This window comes from Plectropomus leopardus, chromosome 13 (genome assembly GCF_026936395.1).
Source record: "Plectropomus leopardus strain MGB_pleo_1.0 chromosome 13, ASM2693639v1, whole genome shotgun sequence".
Taxonomy (NCBI): domain Eukaryota; kingdom Metazoa; phylum Chordata; class Actinopteri; order Perciformes; family Serranidae; genus Plectropomus; species Plectropomus leopardus.
The window spans coordinates 28,253,025-28,272,072 of record NC_142188.1 but is presented as its reverse complement, the minus strand read 5'-3'; the positions used below and the strand labels follow the sequence as shown (position 1 = coordinate 28,272,072).

Here is a 19,048-nt window from a genome sequence, read left to right as displayed (position 1 = left end):
TGGCTTCAGTTCATAAAAGTTTATTATGACATTTTGGTCGCCTAAAAAAATGTTGTTCAGTGTTTGTTTGTACTAAAAGACCCTGTTATGAGTCAAATATTAGTGACAATAAGCATTAGTATAATCTCAGTCAACCATAGCCGGAAATTCACAGTTCTAACCAACTTGTTTGTTTAGAACACAGTTCTAACCAAACAAAATTCCAACATGGCTACGGCCAAGATGCCAAACTCGAGTCTTCAAAAAGTAAGTCCACAAACCAATGGGTTAACATCACGGCAAATATGCAGCTACATCCTTTACTTTTCATGGTCTATGGAAACCAATCAGATTCAAAGCAGGAAGCATTTTTAGCACTCACCTGTTGCTTCATGTTTGGAGCTCCCAAGAGGCAATGCTGTCAAGGTCTGCAGGCCTTTCACCTTGCCCTGTTTCTGGAAAAAAAGGGAAAGGATTAATACTTAAAGTTGCTACAAGGGTGAGAGGAGAGTGTTGCAGGTATTGGTGGATGGTTGCTTGTATTTAAAGCTCACAGAGGTACAGTGTAAGATAGATTGCTATCTGACCTTGCCCTATACATCAACCTGCCCCCTTATCCGTAAATCCCTTTCCACACCCCGAGCCTGTAACGTGGCTGCTTTCATTCATCCGGTTGAGGTAATAGTTTTTGATCTTCACACTTCCAACACAGAAAAAAAAAACCAATCACATCAAGCCTGTTAAGACAAGATGCAGCTGTATGGGATAACTTTTTTTCTCCTCTGTGTTTATTGTAGGTGTCAGCACTGCTGAACAAATTCAAGTTGGAAAGAACACCAAAGATGAACATCATTCTGAATTCTCACACACTGTGAGCTGCTTTTAATTATGGATTTGAAGTTATTTTGCATTTGAACAAGTGTTTATCCCCCTGGCTGGAGTGCTGTCCACAGGCAGCACTGGGGAGATGTTTTCTCACGTCTCCCCTGTAGCACCCTCAAGAAAATATTTCAATTCTATCATCAATTAAAGATGACGAAAGCAAGTTTGAACATTCTGCAGCCTATTTTACTCAGTTTTGCAACAACCAAACTAAAGTTGTTAAACAGTAACAAAACATGGGCCACCTCATAGCTGAGTGGTTAAGGCGCATACCACATGGGTGCAAATGCCATGAGCAACAAGTCCACAGTTCCATTGATGTCATTCCCCTCCTCCCTTTCCCCACATATCCTGTCACTCTCCACTATCAAAATAAAAACATAAAATGCTCCAAAACAGTCTTAAAAATAGCAGAACATGACAAGTCAGTTTGGCTGTCATTCAGTTCTTGTTTTGTTCACTTACTGCTCATGTTGTTTCTCCAACTTTTTTGGCGGAACTTTTGTCCTGTCAGCAGTGGGCAAGATTAAAAATTGAGAGTGTTGGAGAGTTATCTGTTGCTGGGGCTGGGAAGGGAGTGGGACAGCTCCCATAACAGAGGAGCAGACTGTGTTTTTGTGGTTTCCCTTGTTGCTGAGCTGTTTTATTGCTCCAGTTTATGACTTAGGTAGCACCACTAATAATGCTTAGTTGTTAAACATGACGGAATGTAAAAAGGTAGCTGCTTGCTGTCCCATATTAAAGCCAGGTGCAGAATAACAGATTCAGTGAAGGAAAATAGAGAGTATCTGCACACTGGATTAAAGCCCCCAATAACTGCTCTGGAAAATGCTGTATCTCTCATTTTAAAGCTGTCACACATTTTGCAATTTCTGCAATTTTTGTGAAACTATTCCATTTTTCATGTATATATAGTTTTGACTTATTACTTGAATGTGACTTCAAAATATGTCATTAGTTCTGTGCCTATACATATACAGTACATTAGTTACTGTCATGATGGTCATTTGCCTGATGAAGGCCCCGGGAGAGTCCAGACATCACAGACATACCTTTAAATGATTTAGTTTTGCTTAGTACTGCTTTGCTCACACTAGAGGAGGATTTATGAAAACCACACAAGACCTGAAGTGGAGATGCAAAAATGAATCAATTAACTGTAAACTATTTAGATACATTGATTATGTGCTTTGGGCAATTTTTACAGAAAAAAAAGCCAACATTTTATGATTGAAGCATATTAAATGTGAGTATTTTCTGGTTTATATACTCCTCTGTGACAGTAAAGTGAATATCTTTGGGTTGTGGGCAAAACAAGACATTTGATGTGATCTTGGGCTCTTGCAAACACTGGGGATCACTTTTTACTACTTTCTGACATTTTATGGACCAAACAAAAAATTGGTTAATTGAATTAATAATCAACGGATTAATCACCTATGAAAATAAACATGAGTTACAGCTCTAGAGCTGAGTATCATTAAAAATTTCCAATAGTCTGGCTTCTGCCTACACATGACACCTACACAAAAAAAATGACTGAATTTATATGTCTTATAGGAATGTGTAATAATGGCTGAAGATGGGTCCATACATTGGCATGCTTCTTGTTAGTATGAACCAGAGCAATCAGGATCCTCTCCAGGGGCTCACGGAGCTGCCATCTTTCCTCAGGAGTCTGTGTCAGGGGGAGACAGGTGTTCCAGTAATGCCTTGCAGCTGTGACACACAGTGCTGGATTCTCAGCCTTTTCTGCATAGCTATAAACACAAAAAGATAGCAAACAAACAAAGGGTAAAAATGTTGAGATTAAGAGATTTTATTTTAACTTGTTTGTAGATGCCCAATGCAATACATAAACTGACTGTAAACAGCACCTGACACTGGACAGAAGCACCTTTAAAGCCTCTCTGTAAGAGTGTAGATCACCACTGGACTCATGGACTAAACTTAAACCCCTGAAACAAGCAGCGATGCTCAGCATCTCATTCACAGCAGTCGGGCCATACCTAGAGACATGAGGAAATGTATTAGCTATCAATCAAAGTCAATCAATTCATCAAAATGTGAAACTGACATGCCCTAACATAACCTCAAACTCATATATATATGTATATTCAAAACTGTGTGACTCCATGTAGAGAAATGGAAAGCAATGCTTGTAGATTCCACTGCAATACTCTCTAATATGCACAAGGTGTCACTTGCTGCTCAGAGAAGTTTGGAAGCAAAAATCTCCATAGCACAACACACACTCATGCAGTGCGGTCTTTTTTGTCAATTTTTAAGAAATAAGAAAAAAGATCTACCAGGACAATTTAAAAATTCTCTTATTGTTTACTTAAACTGTAATCAGCCAACTGAACTCACAAAACAAAGGGCATGGTGTTGAGGCTCTTCGCTGCTGCCTCCTCCAGCTGCAGAGCGCTCTTGGTGCAGCACAACACCAAGCTGTGGTCGTTGGCATCGTGGCAGAAGGCAGCCAGCTGGCACCACACCTGCAACTCCACCACGGTGTCCGTCCAGCTGCATTCAGACGCCTTGCTTACCAGCTTTAGGTGAGGGAAGAGAGGAGGGGAGGGGAGGAAAATGGAGGTGGTGAGGTAGAAAGGAGGAGGGAGGGGATGAGTGAGAGACAAAAATGAGAGGAGAGAGGATAAGCAGGGAGGGAATGAAAACAACGTGTGGGGGGGATTAAGTAACACAAGTGAAAAGGGGGATAGGCAAAAAAGAAAGGGACAGAAATTAGATAAGGATTGGCATGAGAAAAGACAGGCAGTAAGCAGAGTGGTAGAGTAAAAAATGTAAAGCATGGGAAAATGGAATAGCAAGGAGTGAAGGTGTAAGGCAAAAGTAGGAGGTAATGAGTGATGAAGAGGGCGGTAGCATATGGAGTGCAACGAGGAGGTAGACAGAAAATGAAAGATTGGAAGGACAATGATTAAGGGGATGTGGAAATGAAAAAGGAAAATGAGGGAAAAAAATAAGAAAATGGGGTAGGGACTAGGGATGGGAATCACAGGGTAACTAACCTCTAACCCCACCCTAACCAACAATACGATACTATCACAATACTAAGCCCATAACAACTATACTATCCCAATACCGCGATTCTGAGATAATTGATATGTTGCAAGACAACTCATCTATGATACATCACAATATCTGTGACTAAGCTTTCAAAGGGCAAAAAGCTGTAATTATGCACTTATTCACTGCACTGAGGTGTCAGTTTCACAGAATTTGACAACTGAGATGAAACAGCACGCAACAAAGTGCATAGTCTTAGCATAGTGTCTCTTACACAAACTGACTGCAACTTTTCCAGGACTTGTGGTACCATTCAAATGTGAAATAGCTGACATAGCTGACATGCACCGTTCACTCAGGCAGTGTGGCTCGGGAGGAGACTTGGGATGCAGCCACAGTCTTGTTTTCTGATGCTCTTTGCTATTTTCTGCTCTGTGAGTTTTTGGTTTTCCTTCTTCTTTTTCCTCATCTTCCTCTTACGTTCGCTTTTACCAAAATTAATTTGATTTGATTTGAAGCGCTACCAAGTGGAACCATAAAGTAGTAAGACTGGTAGGTCAAAGTAGTAACAGGCTTAATGTTATGGATCTTAAGAATGCTTGTGTGCCTTAAAGAAAATATCGATATTTAGCGCCAGCATATTGCAAGAGGAAGTCTTGAAATATATCGCAATATCTATATTTTGTCCCACCCCTAGTAGAAAGTGATGGTAAAATGGGAAGAGCGGATAGAAGGAGGGGATGAGCAGTATGTAGAAGAGGAACGATTGAACAGAGAGTGAGAGCTGAGGAGAGATGGACAGACGAGAGACAGAGTGAGAGATGATATCAGTGTGAAAAAAGGCCAGAGGGCCAAAGTGTCATGGAGAGGGATTCTCCACAGATTGTCACAACACATCTCGTGTCAAGGAAATTTTCAGATCTGACCAAAGCGTGATGATCAAGGCAGCTACAGTATTTTGAAGATATTGACTCATGATGAGATGCAGACTGGGTCTGAGGGCTCATGGGCCATCTAAGCATCTGTTGTTACCATCTGGGCAACAGTTACTGTAGGAAAACATGAACAGAGAAGTACATACTGTGGAGAGACTGGGAACAGAGAACTCCATATGCCCTGGGCTCCTATTGCACCGGAGCATCTCCACTCCGACCAGCACGCGCGTCATTGCCGACACTTCCTCATTCTCACTCTGCAGGAAGGAAAACAATGCATACTGAGCAACGCAGTCCTTTGCTGAATACACACCACTTCCCTAAGTCCAATTATAGAAAAGACACATACATGTATTACTATTTGTTTATAAATAATACATGGACCTGCAGTATTGTCATAACGTATGTGTCCCAAATAGCACAGAGATAACCTCGTCGATAATGTATGACTTGCTTTTGTGCGGGAAATGACTTGATGAATGATTTATTGAGATAAGAGATAAAACCTCATTTATGTTAACACTGCATTTCTTAATTTGCACTGCGAGAAACAAACCTCATTTAGCCGTGACTCAAAGCACACCAGGCTGAGGGGACTAATCTAGGGCAGGAAAATTCTTGGCTGACAAATGGTCGTAGGATTATGGTGACTAATCAAACAGTCTGTTTAACTGGCAAATTGTTATGAGCACTTTGCCCACATTTCCGTCCCACAGTAAAAGCCATACAATCAGCGAATATGACATCCACAGATGATCAGAGACCTGCAGATACAATGCTGTAAAAAGGATATGGCGGAGGTAACGCCTACCACATCAAAAAGACTAATAAAAATGTCAAGCATCATCAGCCTACGATACTATGAGAACATTATAGAGGAACTGTGATAAGCCCATAATACAGAATACATTATGAATGTGACATGATTATGTTATGACAATGAGCTATGCAATTGTCTCAACCTCCTTTACATTTTACATATTGTGCAATAAAAAGGTTTCAAAGCAGCCTTTTTTTTCATGAGAGGGTCGCAAGGACTTTTTGATATTAAAGGGTGTAAGAAATGTAAAAAAAAAATACAATAGGCTCAGCCTTTCCTTCATTTTACAGAGAAAACTAAATGAAACTGTCTTTTTTAAGTTTAGAATATTATCCAAGACATAAAAATAGCTCAAAGTAAAGGCATAAGGTTATTCACAGAGCCTTCACACTGCAAAATGTTCTCATCCAGCTTTAGAAAAGTACTCAGTTGAAAAAATCAAAGGGCTAACAGGACTAGGAATAGCCAAGCACTGAGAAGAGGACATCATTGTTTTGTTTTGTTTTGGTTTTTTTCAAAAAAGAAGTCAATTAAGTACATATGATCTTTGATTATCAAAAAAAGAAAACATACATAAAAACAGAGAGCTAATCAATAAAATGTTGCCAATGTTGCTCACCTCTGATGCAGTATTCACAAGAAATATTCTGCTCAAAATTCATCCTAATCAAATCATTTGTTTTACACAAACTTTCTGCAGTTAGTGCATTCATTAGTCATTTCAGTTGATTAATTATTCTGTACTCTTATTGCTATGTATTATATATAATGCGAAATATCCTTAAAATATGCCGTTCAATATGTTGCTGTTTTTTAAAATGAATTCTGGTAGATTTTCTCAAATAGCAACTTCTGGGGCTGAAAAATGAAGTCGACGCAGAAGTGCCAGAAACTGCAGTTCCTCAAATGGCAACTTGAAGCTGGCAAACTTTACAACAGAAATTACCATGTTTACAGCCTGGTACAAAAAAAAGTGTTGGTCCATATGGCTAACTCTCCCCTTCATGATAGATAATGGGGGTACATTTTTAGTTGCCTATTTACATTACGCATAATCAAGGGTGCGCAGCTTTGAGCAACAGGGTGTCTGCCGATAGTGTCCTTGACTTGTCAGTCAGATCCAAAACAGTGGACTCAGTGGGTAACCACTGACTCACAATTCCAAAATGGCGACCACTTAAATGCTGGACTCAAGGCTTGAAAATGAAAGTCCACAAACCAGTGACTGAAGTCCATTGTTTTTACAGTCTATGGTTTTCTTCCACTGTTTTGATGCACTTCTGCAGACTGTTCTAAAACTGCACATGCAGCGATGCAATGCACTAAAACTTTTAACTATTTCTGCTTCTTTACTTTTCACACAACTCTTGCACAAAAACTCCAGGTTTGTACAACATCAAACTTCTAAAATCATGTGGTGTATGGAACGTCAAGTGTAAAGCGGCATTTTGCACGTAGGACACGGACTTCAAGGCTTCTTTGAAGGAGGAGGCGTTTGCATTAATCTCTGTATTCAGATCCACCTACATGTGTCAGACCTTTTTACACTTTAAGACTGTACTGAATCCATCTCGCAGTTGGTTGACAGCAGGCCATTAAGAGGCATATGTGAAGCTGAAAGTGCAGACCCGACATAGCACGACTGAGAAGTGAAAGGCTGGGACAGGGATCGCATTAATTGGTAAGCCCAGCTTGCATTTTACTTACTAGGAGAATTCATGACTTTCTATGTGTGCATGTATAACTGAAAGAGGGGATTCTGTGCAAAGACAGGCCTAAGTCTCTGTCATTATTACAATCACTCAAACTCCTCATAACAGTGTTAATAACTATTAGTGTATAAACTGAAAATGAATTATATGTGCTTAAACAAATGCCACAGGCACACCACATGTCTTCATCTTTGTAAATTGAGTCATCTGTTGAATAAAGGTTGCTGACCCCTAAAGCCGGTTGCACCAGCTGTTTGTGAGTTCTAACTTAGTCTAACTGCAGTGTTTACTCAGTGAAGTTTCACTGAATTAAAACATGTTGCATCACAGAAATTACTTCTTATGTAAAGAAAGTTGTAACTCTTAACTGCCTGATGTAACTGTTCTGTAGCTAACTGAATCGACAAAAACTAAGCTTGCAGCTACACAGTATTACCCTTTTAGAGTGAAGAATAAAAGAGGTTATAGAGTACAGTCAACATATCTGACCTGAAACTTCAGAAAAGCTGTATATTAGTGATGTAAATAATTTCTGAGGTTATCCAAGCTTGTGATGCTGTTGGTCATTTACCACTTGTTTATGTGCCTAAAATATGCCAAAAATAAAATCATTATCGTTATATCATTAATATCCTTGTCTTTTCTCTTTATGGAAAACAAAGTGTATGGTTTCAATTGTCTGATGACTCAATCTGCACTCAGGGGTGTTTACAAAGGTTCATCCACTCAAATAAAACCTTGGACAACTAGCTAGCCACACTGGTCATATATGAGTGCACTTCACCGCTTGCATTGTAGTAGGTAGCTAACAGAGCAATATGAAAGACAGAAAAAGATGTGTGTTTGGATATGAGTGGGCAAAAAAAACTTTGTTTCTATTTCCAAAACAGTAAGTACATTTACATGGAGCCTAGACATCTAATAAGAATGGGTTGAAAACTCTAAACAGATTCAACATGATCCTCAATCAGCTTAAACAGGCCCAAACCAATTCAAGTTACAATCGGTATCATGTAAACAATGAAGCTGATTCATCTCTGGCTGCATTCATTCTGCGCATGCTCTGTCCTAATGTAAGGGGACGTTACGACAGAGGTTTCTCCAAACGATCGTCCTCTAAGCAGAAGCGGACCACAGCGAGAGTTTGTATCATGCTGATTAAGAGCATCAAAACAACAGCAAAAACTGCACTGAACAGACGATAAATATCCATCCAGACAGGACGCTCGAGGGGCTTGAGCAGCCACGTAACCATAGTAACTCACTTGCTCCTGCCCAGGTGGAGTGTGTGAGTTACAGGAGAGGAAGGGAGCGCTGTGCTGCTGTCAGAAGTTAACCAATATTTATTTTCACTGCAAAAATATGCAATTGTGGCGTTAAAGTGCGTGAAAAGTGTCAATTGCGTGTGCCTCATGTTCAGTGTGACAGTTGGCAGCCCTGTCATGTTACTATATTCATATTTTTTGCACGTCACACAGCTGCTCCATTTACATGCGTCAGTGCATCCAACACCACATCATTAGAGGACATCCCATCTCAACAGTTTGCCCAAAATCTTCAATCAGATTGAGGAAAAGTGTGCATGTAAACACAGCTAGTGTGGCTGAGGTAAGTCATTCATGTCTCCCGTGTCCTCCTTTCGATCTAACAGCAAGGGAGGTGTGTGTGTGTGTGTGTGTGTATGTTTGTGTGTGTGTCCAACCAACAGTCTGCTCAGCATCACACTTTGCTGTGCCACCTTATCACACTTAACTCTAAGCCTGCCCACTTTTTAGCTGGCCAATCAAATGTGAGGGATTTGATTTCAATCCCTCTTGTACACCCCCCCCCCCCCAAAAAAAATTCCATTTTGCTGGGAAATGCATCACAGAAGCAAAAATTACTTTAATGTCTGTTTCACTGGGACTTTAGTATTTACTAGCTACGACATTTCTTACATGTTAATGGTTCAACCTGAGTAAGTAAAACTATAGTTACTGAGAACATGGGAAGGACTTAAAGTTCAAACTAATTAATGATTTGTGAAAAGCTGTTTCAACCCAAACCTGGAGTACAGTGTAATGAACAGTGCTTTAAATGTGGATGAGACCCTAAATATGGATTAGCAGCAAAAAATGAAATACCACACACATGTTTGGGCTGACACAGAGAACATTACCTCATCTCTGATGTCCATCTTTGACCCAATCTGCTGTTGCAGGAGCCTCTTGACCTGCACCCATGTGGCCACCACCTGTTTCCTCGCAGCAATGGGGACGGTCTCCCCTGGGATGCTGCAGGTGGAAATGCTGAGGGCATAGTCGCACAGCTAGGAGGAAGGGTAGAAAAAAACAATGAGTTTGCATTCTCTCAGCTAGAAGTACCTGGTACGACAGAAATAACAGAAATCTATTTCTATGCATAGCACAGTACTGGAGGTCTGAGAAGTTCAATAAGTGGTACATGACATCAGCATAGTCAGGATTTTGCATAATCTTAAAATCTATTAAAAATACGTTAATGTGTATCAAAGTGTCTATCAAATACCACGATACGTATCTAAGATTCTGCAGACCCTGGACTTTCTCTCGCCCAAGGCCCTGTGCCAGCCTGTCAGCTGCAGACACTACAGACGTACACTAAAGACTGTGATATCAGTAAGACTTTGTTCAAGTCAGACACTGTATCTGACCCTGCTGTACTGTCGACTATTTATAAAAAATGCATTGCGACGGATCATTTTTTATCTTTCCTTCAAAAAGGAAACAGTCACGATGAAATTTAATTAATAATTCACTGATAAAATGCCTTTCATCTGGAGTTAGAGCTGATATTCATGGTGGATCCTTTGAATAGAAAAGGAGAAAGGATACTGGGTTTAATTGGCAACTGCAGCACAGTCAGAGAACACAGACATCAGACTTCACTGTCATGGAAGCTACATGTAAGTGTGAATGTATGTGCGTGTTTGCAGGGTTGGATGAGTCCTGTGTGTCAAAGGATGAACTAGATAACAAAATGTGCCCTGAGAGTGCTTCAACTTTTCACCTGTGCTGCTCTTACATCTGTCATGATACATCTGTTGTGACATCTTATCCAGGAGAAACCAGTGTTTCCTGAGAGGCCTCATAGATACAGATTAAATACAGATACAAACACAACGTATCATTGTATAAAAAGGATGTCTGTTCATGATACTTTGTCGCCCTGAGTGTTAAGCCTCAACACATGCAAAATAGCTTTTTTTCACTGCATTGTCTGTTGTTGAACCACATTAGCTTTTTGGTATAAAAATAGTCTACTTGAAGGCTCACATGCAGCACAATCCAGAGGATAATTTTACAAGAAACTTACTTCCAGCCACATTTCATAAAGGATGACATAAAGTTTGATAGCTCCAAAATAACATGAAACTTCTGTCCAAAAAATCTGCAGAAGTTTTGGACATAATTAGTGGCCGGACAATTACCACTGGAGTCTTAAAAGATAGACTCCAGTGTCTCTGTCTTTATAAGCTTTTTTTTTATTTGGTGACTTGATTAATTGCATTGCAAATGAATAGTGATGGAAGGACATAACGTTTGATAGCTCTGAAATATCATGAAAAAAGGCATCCCATTTTTCCTATAAAATGGGTCAGTATCCGTATGATCGTTTGCATAAATCATAAATTTAAGACAGAACATTTGGGAGGTTGAATCCAAGCTGTGATGGTTTAAAGTAGGGGTGTCAAACCCTCACACTGAAGCACTTGTAAAAGCAAGGAGGTGTCAGGTTTTAGGAGCAAGTTTAACAGTGAGTCTACTTCATGTAAAATGCTGCTTCAGAGGCTTTCCACCATGAAAAGAATACAGTTCTCTGAAAATACAAGGAATAATTGTTTTTGTCATTTTTAAAGATATTGAAAATTGTGCAACATATTACCTATCAGCAACTTAAGTACAAAAGAATCTGTATCAGATTTCTATCTTAAAATGAAAATGAAATAACTAAAATATTGGTGGAATCTCGTTGCTGAAGAACTGCCATAATGTTTGATTTGAATGTTTGTAAGCAAGGTTCCCACACATTTATCTGTGGCGTCCCGCCATGATTAAAACATCTGCCACCACATACTGATTTTCTCTTTTTGTAGCTGGACCGTTCATCAGGATGGCTGTTGAGAGACCATTCAGTAATGCATTGCACGTCTCAGAGCACAAAGTGTACTCTGGGCACAGATGGAGCAGCAGAACAACTGACACATTCAAAGTGAAACTTAACTATTCATTCTGCTGGGTCTAAAACTTTGCATTAAATCACAGCAGCTACTCCTTAAATTTATCAATCAGATTAGCTTTAAACAGATCAACAGACGGATTATCCCCCCCACAAGTCACAAACTGCTGCTCCACCTGCACTGTCTTAATGGACCTCCGAATTTAGAGGGGACACGCATTTATAAGCAGTCTTTGTCATAGCTTCCAGTTTAGTTTGGAGTGGTGATACCAGCATTACTACACAGGAGTGGACATGTCTGGAAAAATGCACATGTGGTGACGGTGAGTTGTTGACTGATTGAATGTTAAAAAAACAACACGTACTGTTGAAGTTGTGCTTATTTTTCTTAAGAAATCTCAAGCTTTTCATTATCTTTTGTAAATGGATTAACATTCTCAAAATGAATTTTCTCACACTAGAAGAGAAGGAAAAATATAAATTTGGGGGTGTTGTTATTCTAGGTTATGCAGGAGCTTTACAGGTCTGGCTCAATAAAGACAAAATCGGCTGTATTGGACCCATGGACTAAATGAGTTTGACCCCCCGGTTTAAACTGTTGTTTGAAAAAGTAAATATGGAATTTTAAAGTGTCAAACAATTGACAGTGTGTAAACTGTTTCATACGTATCTCTACAAAAGATTAAATTTTGAGTTTCTGAACACGTCTTGCAAAGATTCAGCAAACTCCATTCAGAGATTATACACACACTCCTTTCACAGTCTCAACACACTCCTTTCAGTTCTTTTCAGAGAGTCTGAAGCTTTGAATGCTGGATTTTCAGACATTGTTTTCACAGTGGGAAGATCAGAAACTGAAAGAAATGCCCGGCCGGCTCAAAACACCCCAATCAGTCTGGGAGAGATTTGACAAAGGGTCAATCATGTTTGCTTCAACAAAACACAACCAGTCAACAAATTTCAAACTACATGTTTTATTTTACCTTGTGACATCCCAGAAAGGCAAGTTTCTGAGATGTCATGATTTCATGTTACATAACACTTAGAGGTTTCAAAACCCTGTGTACCTTATCAGTCCTTTAGGGCTGATTATTTCTTATCTTTTACAGAAGTTTTGGACAGAATTAGTGACTGCAATTACCACTGGAGTCTTACCAGATAGTTGCCCTGTAAGTAGTTTTCTGTCTTTTTCTTTTTTTTAATCTTTATGCAAATATGGTGACATAATTAATTGCTTTGCAAATGAATGGTGATGTAGGGAGTTTTAATTTAAATGTATGCTAAGAGAGGGCATTTTGATGCAAATGTATAGTGATGTGTGCAGCTTTTATGCAAATGAATTGTGACATAGGAAGTTTGTATCAAACTTTGGTTATAATTTTGTAAAAAAAATATGTGGTGTCAGAGGGAATTTTATGCACAAAAAAAAACAAAGGCAGGTTTCAGAGCCCGTGTTGTGTATTTCATTTTTAGTCTTGCGTGTGTCTTTTTATTTTTGTCATTCTGTGTCCCCTCTCTAAATTTGGATGTTTTTGCAGGTCTGTGAATACAGTGCAGGGAAAGCTCATCATAAGGTCTTTTTTCATAAGTGGCACTTTGGGGAGTTTGAATCACGGTGTGGATAATTGATCTGTCGATTAGATCAGTTGCTGATCAGAGTAACTGCTGAAGTAGACTCATCACAATGAACAATTGTTTCACTTTCACTGGAACTGATGTTCTGCTGCTCCATCTGAGCCCAGAGTACGCACTGCCTTCCAAGAGTGTGGTGCATATGGAAAAACAGAGTGTTCCAATAGTGCTCCTAATGAACGATTCAGCTCCAAAAATAGAATAATTGTGGCTGGCTGCCACAAATAAATGAATGTGGGAGAAACACTGTGTTAGTGATGGAGACACGCGAGTTGGTATAAGTGGTTGTTAACCCAAACATTACACACACACTGATGTACCTCTGATGCCTTGCGGACATCCTGAAGGGCAGCAGGGTCTAAGAAAACCCCATGCGCACTGGCAGCCTTCTCCATCCCCTTCTCAGGTCTGTTTTTGCCCTTGTCTCCTGACGTGGCTGGCTTGACGCTGTCTGGTCCACACAGAGGCTGGATCATCCCCCGGGCCACGGCATCACACAGCAGCACAAATAGAGCACGATTCCTAAGAAATGCAATACAAAGAATGCTCCAGACTGACATTATCTGGAAAAACAACAACTGAAAGTTGGGCTTGGAGGCCAAACATTTTTGTTTTTATAGTTTAGTTCTTCCTGAAAGTGAAAACCCTTACCGCAAATTTGGACGGCAAAATGTATGTTTCCTTAGCTACATCATTACATGAGGATATCACTGAATCCCAACATTCACATAATTATTTCTATGCCCAAGGACAGTTTGGTCTGTTTTTATGAACACTCACTGCTTCTTTCCATAGCCAAAAATAAGAGCAGAGCATAAACCGCTCGTTTTTTTCTGTGAGTGAGCTACAGCGCCACAGAGAATAAATTAACAAACATTTTTCAGAAGTCAACTTTGACCATGCCTAAAATTATTTTCTGAGGACAAGTGTACATATTGCTGTTATCAGCTGAAAATGCAATCATTTTCAAGTTTCACCTGAACTGAGAGACTATGTTTGCACAGACATCCACTGAGGGTTGAGTACATGACTGGGCTGATGAAATGCTTTCAAAACTCTGTGAGTAATTTAAAAAAAACGTACAGTCATCAGTCTAAAAACAGCCATGTTTCTTGAAATGACATTTTGCAAATTAGTTTATATCAAACATATTATTGTATTTTATTGTGGTTCAGATATGTTTACAAATACACACTGATGTATGATAAAATTCAAAACAGCAACTGCAAAAAATTGGTCTTTTATTTATTGTCGGTGGAGCAGTTTGGACTGGATTAAACTTTGCAAGAACTCCAGGCTAAACACCCGAACTATTCTGTCTAAATACCCTGTAAGAAAAACCAATGCTTATTTTAGGACCTGGCCTACCCAGTGAACTCTGTCTTTTGGATAATCGCCATCAGACTTTGGAAGGTAGGAAGCAGGCGTTGGTACTCTCCAGCTTCCAACAAGTGGCTACTGTAGTTCCACAAGTAAATGGCTGCATTTGTTATCACCCACGGCTCTCTGATCTCTGCTCCAAGCTCCGCTGCCTGCAAGAAGTTGGAGGTGGCGTAGGCAGAAAGAGCCTGGATCCAGTTTCTGGGTGAGTGTGGAGAGTTACAGTGGAGAGTTGGAAAGGGAGACAGAAAGTTGTGGTTATGTGTCAGGGAGACAGAGAGATTTCTGTTGTCTCAAGTGAGCAATTAATCAAGGGTGAAAAAGTTCATGAATTATGAAAAAGTTGCTTGTTTCAACTTATGCATAGGATTTTTACATGAATAATTCCATTTGCTGACGTTTTTTTCTGCGTCATGCATAAGGGAGAGTGGAACCCCACCTTAGCAATGTCAAACAAGTTATGTCTAATGAGGCGTTCAACACCAATTTGTTAGAGCACCTGGATGCACAGTGATAGCTCTCAGCTCGGATTATGTTACATTGTGCTGGAGGTAAACTTCAGGCAAATTTCAGGCAAAGCGTAGACGTGCACTGCTTAATGTGATAAGTCAGGTCTTGTCAATTCAATAAAGATTATAGGCTGTTAAGACTATGTGTGATCCTGGAGCTTTGGTGTGTATATCTACAACATCTTGGTCTTTGAAACAGATAATCACATCACTGATGATGTTTAAAGCCTTGTTTAAGCTGTGTAATTGGTGCGGGGATGGTTTCAGATCTGGTGTACAATTTTGGTTTAAGAGATAAGGAAACAAAACCTTTTTTAATGAATGGTTTTGTATAGTTTAAAGAGACTGTGTCACTCCTACCACTGCCTTTCTTCATCACTAATGACTTATGCAAATGCATTTACCTTAAAAGACCTCTCACCGCCCCATTAAATGAGTCATTAGCCCTTTTAACACAGAGATAGCACTGCTATGAAGCTCCTCTGAATTTTTGCACAGAACCAAACGACAGAGGCATCATTCCGCTCCAGTGTTTCATTTTGGACAGCACGCCAACATCCCGAAATCAAAAGAGGTGTGACCCCTAACACAACAACTTCAACATTCAGCAGCGCTTGTGAAAAATAATAATGGCATAACATGGCAATAATAATCATTTACCATCGCTATTATATGGTGACTTATCTCGTCTTCTGCTATGAGGGTTAGGATCTCCTGAATCTCATTGTTTCCCAATTAACTGACATTTACAGTTGCTGTTCTTCTTCTATGAGTTAGCTAGAACAGCTACAAAACAAACAAAACAAACAAACTCCACTATGGGTCGCAGGCATAACACATCGTCAAAACATTACACCTGTTACACCCCTAATCCCATCTTGCTGGCTGTCCTGTTTATACAGACACCATTTCTGCATTGTTACTACCTTTAGTAGGGTAATGCGAGACAACTCAGTTCCCCAATTTGGCAAACACAATATTTCCACCCTGAACTGTGTAAAAGGAGCAACTATAGCTTGAAGTACAAAAAAATTGTCCCTTTATACACGTACGTTTCACAACCACACTGACAGAGACTATGAACAGCTAAAGATGAAAATGTACACAGAGGCATTAGTGGATGATTATTAATCGATCTACTTAATGAACACTTTTCATTTTGTTTTTTGTTGTTTGTTTCCTTTGTGTGTCATTCTGTGTCGCCTCTCCAGATTTGGATGTTTTTACAGGTCCATGAACATAGCACAGGCAGAACTCTTAATGAGTTCTTTTTCCTCAGCAGCAGTTTGTTGACTTTGAGTCACGGGGTGTAAAATTGCCCAATCAATGCGATCAAATCTGATCTGATCAGATTGATGAACGAGAGGGGGAGCTGCTGCAGAGACGAGTAAATGCCAACTTTTAGATCCAGCACAATAAACTGTTATGTTTCACTTTCCCCATCTCTGGCATTCTGCTGCTCCATCTGTGCCCAAATTACGCTCTTCACTGGTACAATAAATGACCAAACAGTGTACAATTTCCAACAGCACCACAAACCAACAGTCCTCCAAAATGAGAAAATCAACACGTGATGGCAGATGTTTTAATTGTGGCAGGCTGCCACAAATAAATAATTGTGTGGGAAAATCTGCTTAGTCCTACAGACTGGATCTTTAAGTTGTGACTTAGTCAAAACTACTTGTTATTGAACACTAATATGGAATAACAAAATAAAATAAATGTAAATAAAACTTGGAGGAAATGTGGTCACTGAAAGCTACTTAAAGTATGTTCTAGAAGAATGTTTCCTGAGGTCTTGTTCATTGCTTATACTGCTGCTATGGCTATTAATAATTACAAATACAACATAAATTTATTGGAATGGTCATGTTATGACCATGATGTGGCACAGTGTAAACGTTTATAATGTTACAGATTTGGACTTAAAATGAATGGAGAATAAATTAAATCTGTGATATGCAAATAATAAAGCAGACACATAACGAAAGACAAAAGACATATGATACAGATGAAAGAATCTAGTTTTATGATGCATGTGTGCATGGATGTTATGTTTCTACCTGTAAACAACCCATTGTGGATCCTCTTCAGACACACACAGCTTACTTTCCATTGTGGGGACTGCAGGGCTGTTAAGCTGCACTCCCTCTGTTAGCAGCTTTTGGACGGTGGCCTGAGCAAAACAGAATACATTCATTTCTCAACTTCAAAAGAGAATATTAACGTTGACTTCCTGTTCTGATAACTTCATAATAGAAGGAGAAGAGAAGACCTCACGCTATACGAATGACAGTTTCTCTACAGCCGTTAAAGCTTAGCCACGGTAGATCAAAGAAAAAGAAGTGACTGGTGAGCATTTTACTCCAGTGGCGGACAATTCAGGTAAGACAAGAGGAACCTGTCTTCATCATCAGACTGAGAGGTAGGTAGCTTTTAAATTAATGAATTATGACCCAGTTCAGAAAAAAAAGAATACCCACGCGTCATGGAACAAAGAGAGAGAACATGAGAGGAGCAAGCATAGAGGCTACAGTGTGAGTTGGTTTTGACAAGGTCATGCAGTTGCTATGGATAGTTGTCTCCATTTTCTTCAAAGTGCTGTCAAGTTAACATCTCTATGGACTTAATAAAGACTTGGTGCTGCAGGCTTGATGGGAAGTGGGATTACACAATAAGACAAGCTCATAAGACCAGCACAACAATCTCTGACTCCAACCAATCAGCACCTACCTCACAGGCTTGTTATAAATCCCATAATGCATGTTTACGACTGCGAGCTGCTCTTTGTTCCTCATCTCATATTTCAAAAGTAGAGTTCAAGATGAAGAAATCAAATAGAATATTCCTATGATCTAAGATAGAGTAGTTTTTGTGAATATGAACACCTCAGTACAACACATCTGCATCTGAACCCAAAAAGTTTGAAATAAAATGCTGGTAGACCAGAAAATGTGACTGTAGGCTTTCGACTGCTTTTGGTAAATTATGCACATTAGCATCAACTGAAAAGAGACACAAGAAAAGTCAAAACAGCTGGGAGTTTTGTGTCTGATCTGCCGAATAAGAGAAAGATAAATTGAGTGTAACTGGCTGCTGTGATAATAACCAGTAAATGTGTTTGTGGTCCTTGAAGATCCACCAGTCATTGTATGTGTCGTAATGCCCCCTTGGTTATAATTTTTTAAGATTTTCATTCTACCAAACCTTGTTTTTTTTATCTATGGTTGTCATTTTCTTCAGCAAATGCCATCCATTGTATTCAGATTTAACCATTACAGTCTTCCATTCAAACGCTGAAAAGGAAACAATTCATGCATGCACCAATTGATTATGGACTCCTGTTTTAAAGCCTCAAATTTGTCATTTTTCCCAATGCTATCTTGGATTTTTGGAGTCAGAAGTGACCATATTTGAAAGAGAGGCTGGAGCTGTGTAGGAGCTAGGGGTGGAATTGACTCAGAGACTGTGGTAACCATAGACTGTATATAAAGATGGACAACATGACAACTGCCCCAAACTTTTCCATCTGGATTGCCCCCTGGTGTCTGGCTGTAGTATAGGGCATAATGCCCAGCCCCTCCAGTAAATGGACATAGGCTAAACTTAAAAATCAAAGTACACACCAATTACATTTTTCCCAAAGGTGGTTTCTGACACTGAAGGTAGTTCTTATCACCTTGATGTTTGTTCAAGGGTTTGTGTTTACGATAAGTTTGGTTTTAATGAGTTATTAAATTATACAAAAAGGGGATTTTCCATCATGAATGACAGCTGTGACAGCCAGTCCATCTGCTAGCATTCAATGGTGCTGCTCGCAATTGGTCAGACAGGTGTTTTGGCAGGAACTTCTCCATTGCAGATATCGCTACTCCAGACTCCAGCTCTGAATGATGTTACCAGTGCAAGACGGCAAAGGTCGTATACAGGATATTTTAGCTTCACTTAAGCAAAGCAGGGTTAAGTGGGGGC

At 39.6% G+C, this 19,048-nt stretch overlaps 1 protein-coding gene across 4 annotated transcripts in view; it reads right to left on the bottom strand.

Annotated features, from left to right (window-relative positions):
* The window catches only part of cfap46 (cilia and flagella associated protein 46), a 75,826-nt gene that overhangs the window by 38,294 nt on the left and 18,484 nt on the right, over positions 1–19,048 (bottom strand). For all 4 annotated transcript variants that reach the window (XM_088086680.1, XM_088086679.1, XM_088086681.1 and 1 more), the window contains exons 17-25: positions 17,140–17,252; positions 14,556–14,768; positions 13,508–13,709; positions 9,517–9,666; positions 4,973–5,083; positions 3,232–3,413; positions 2,739–2,870; positions 2,456–2,621; positions 362–434 (exon numbers count right to left, since the gene is read on the bottom strand). In XM_088086680.1, the coding sequence (XP_087942806.1) occupies positions 362–434; positions 2,456–2,621; positions 2,739–2,870; positions 3,232–3,413; positions 4,973–5,083; positions 9,517–9,666; positions 13,508–13,709; positions 14,556–14,768; positions 17,140–17,252 (1,342 nt within the window). The remainder of the gene's footprint in view (positions 1–361; positions 435–2,455; positions 2,622–2,738; positions 2,871–3,231; positions 3,414–4,972; positions 5,084–9,516; positions 9,667–13,507; positions 13,710–14,555; positions 14,769–17,139; positions 17,253–19,048) is intronic.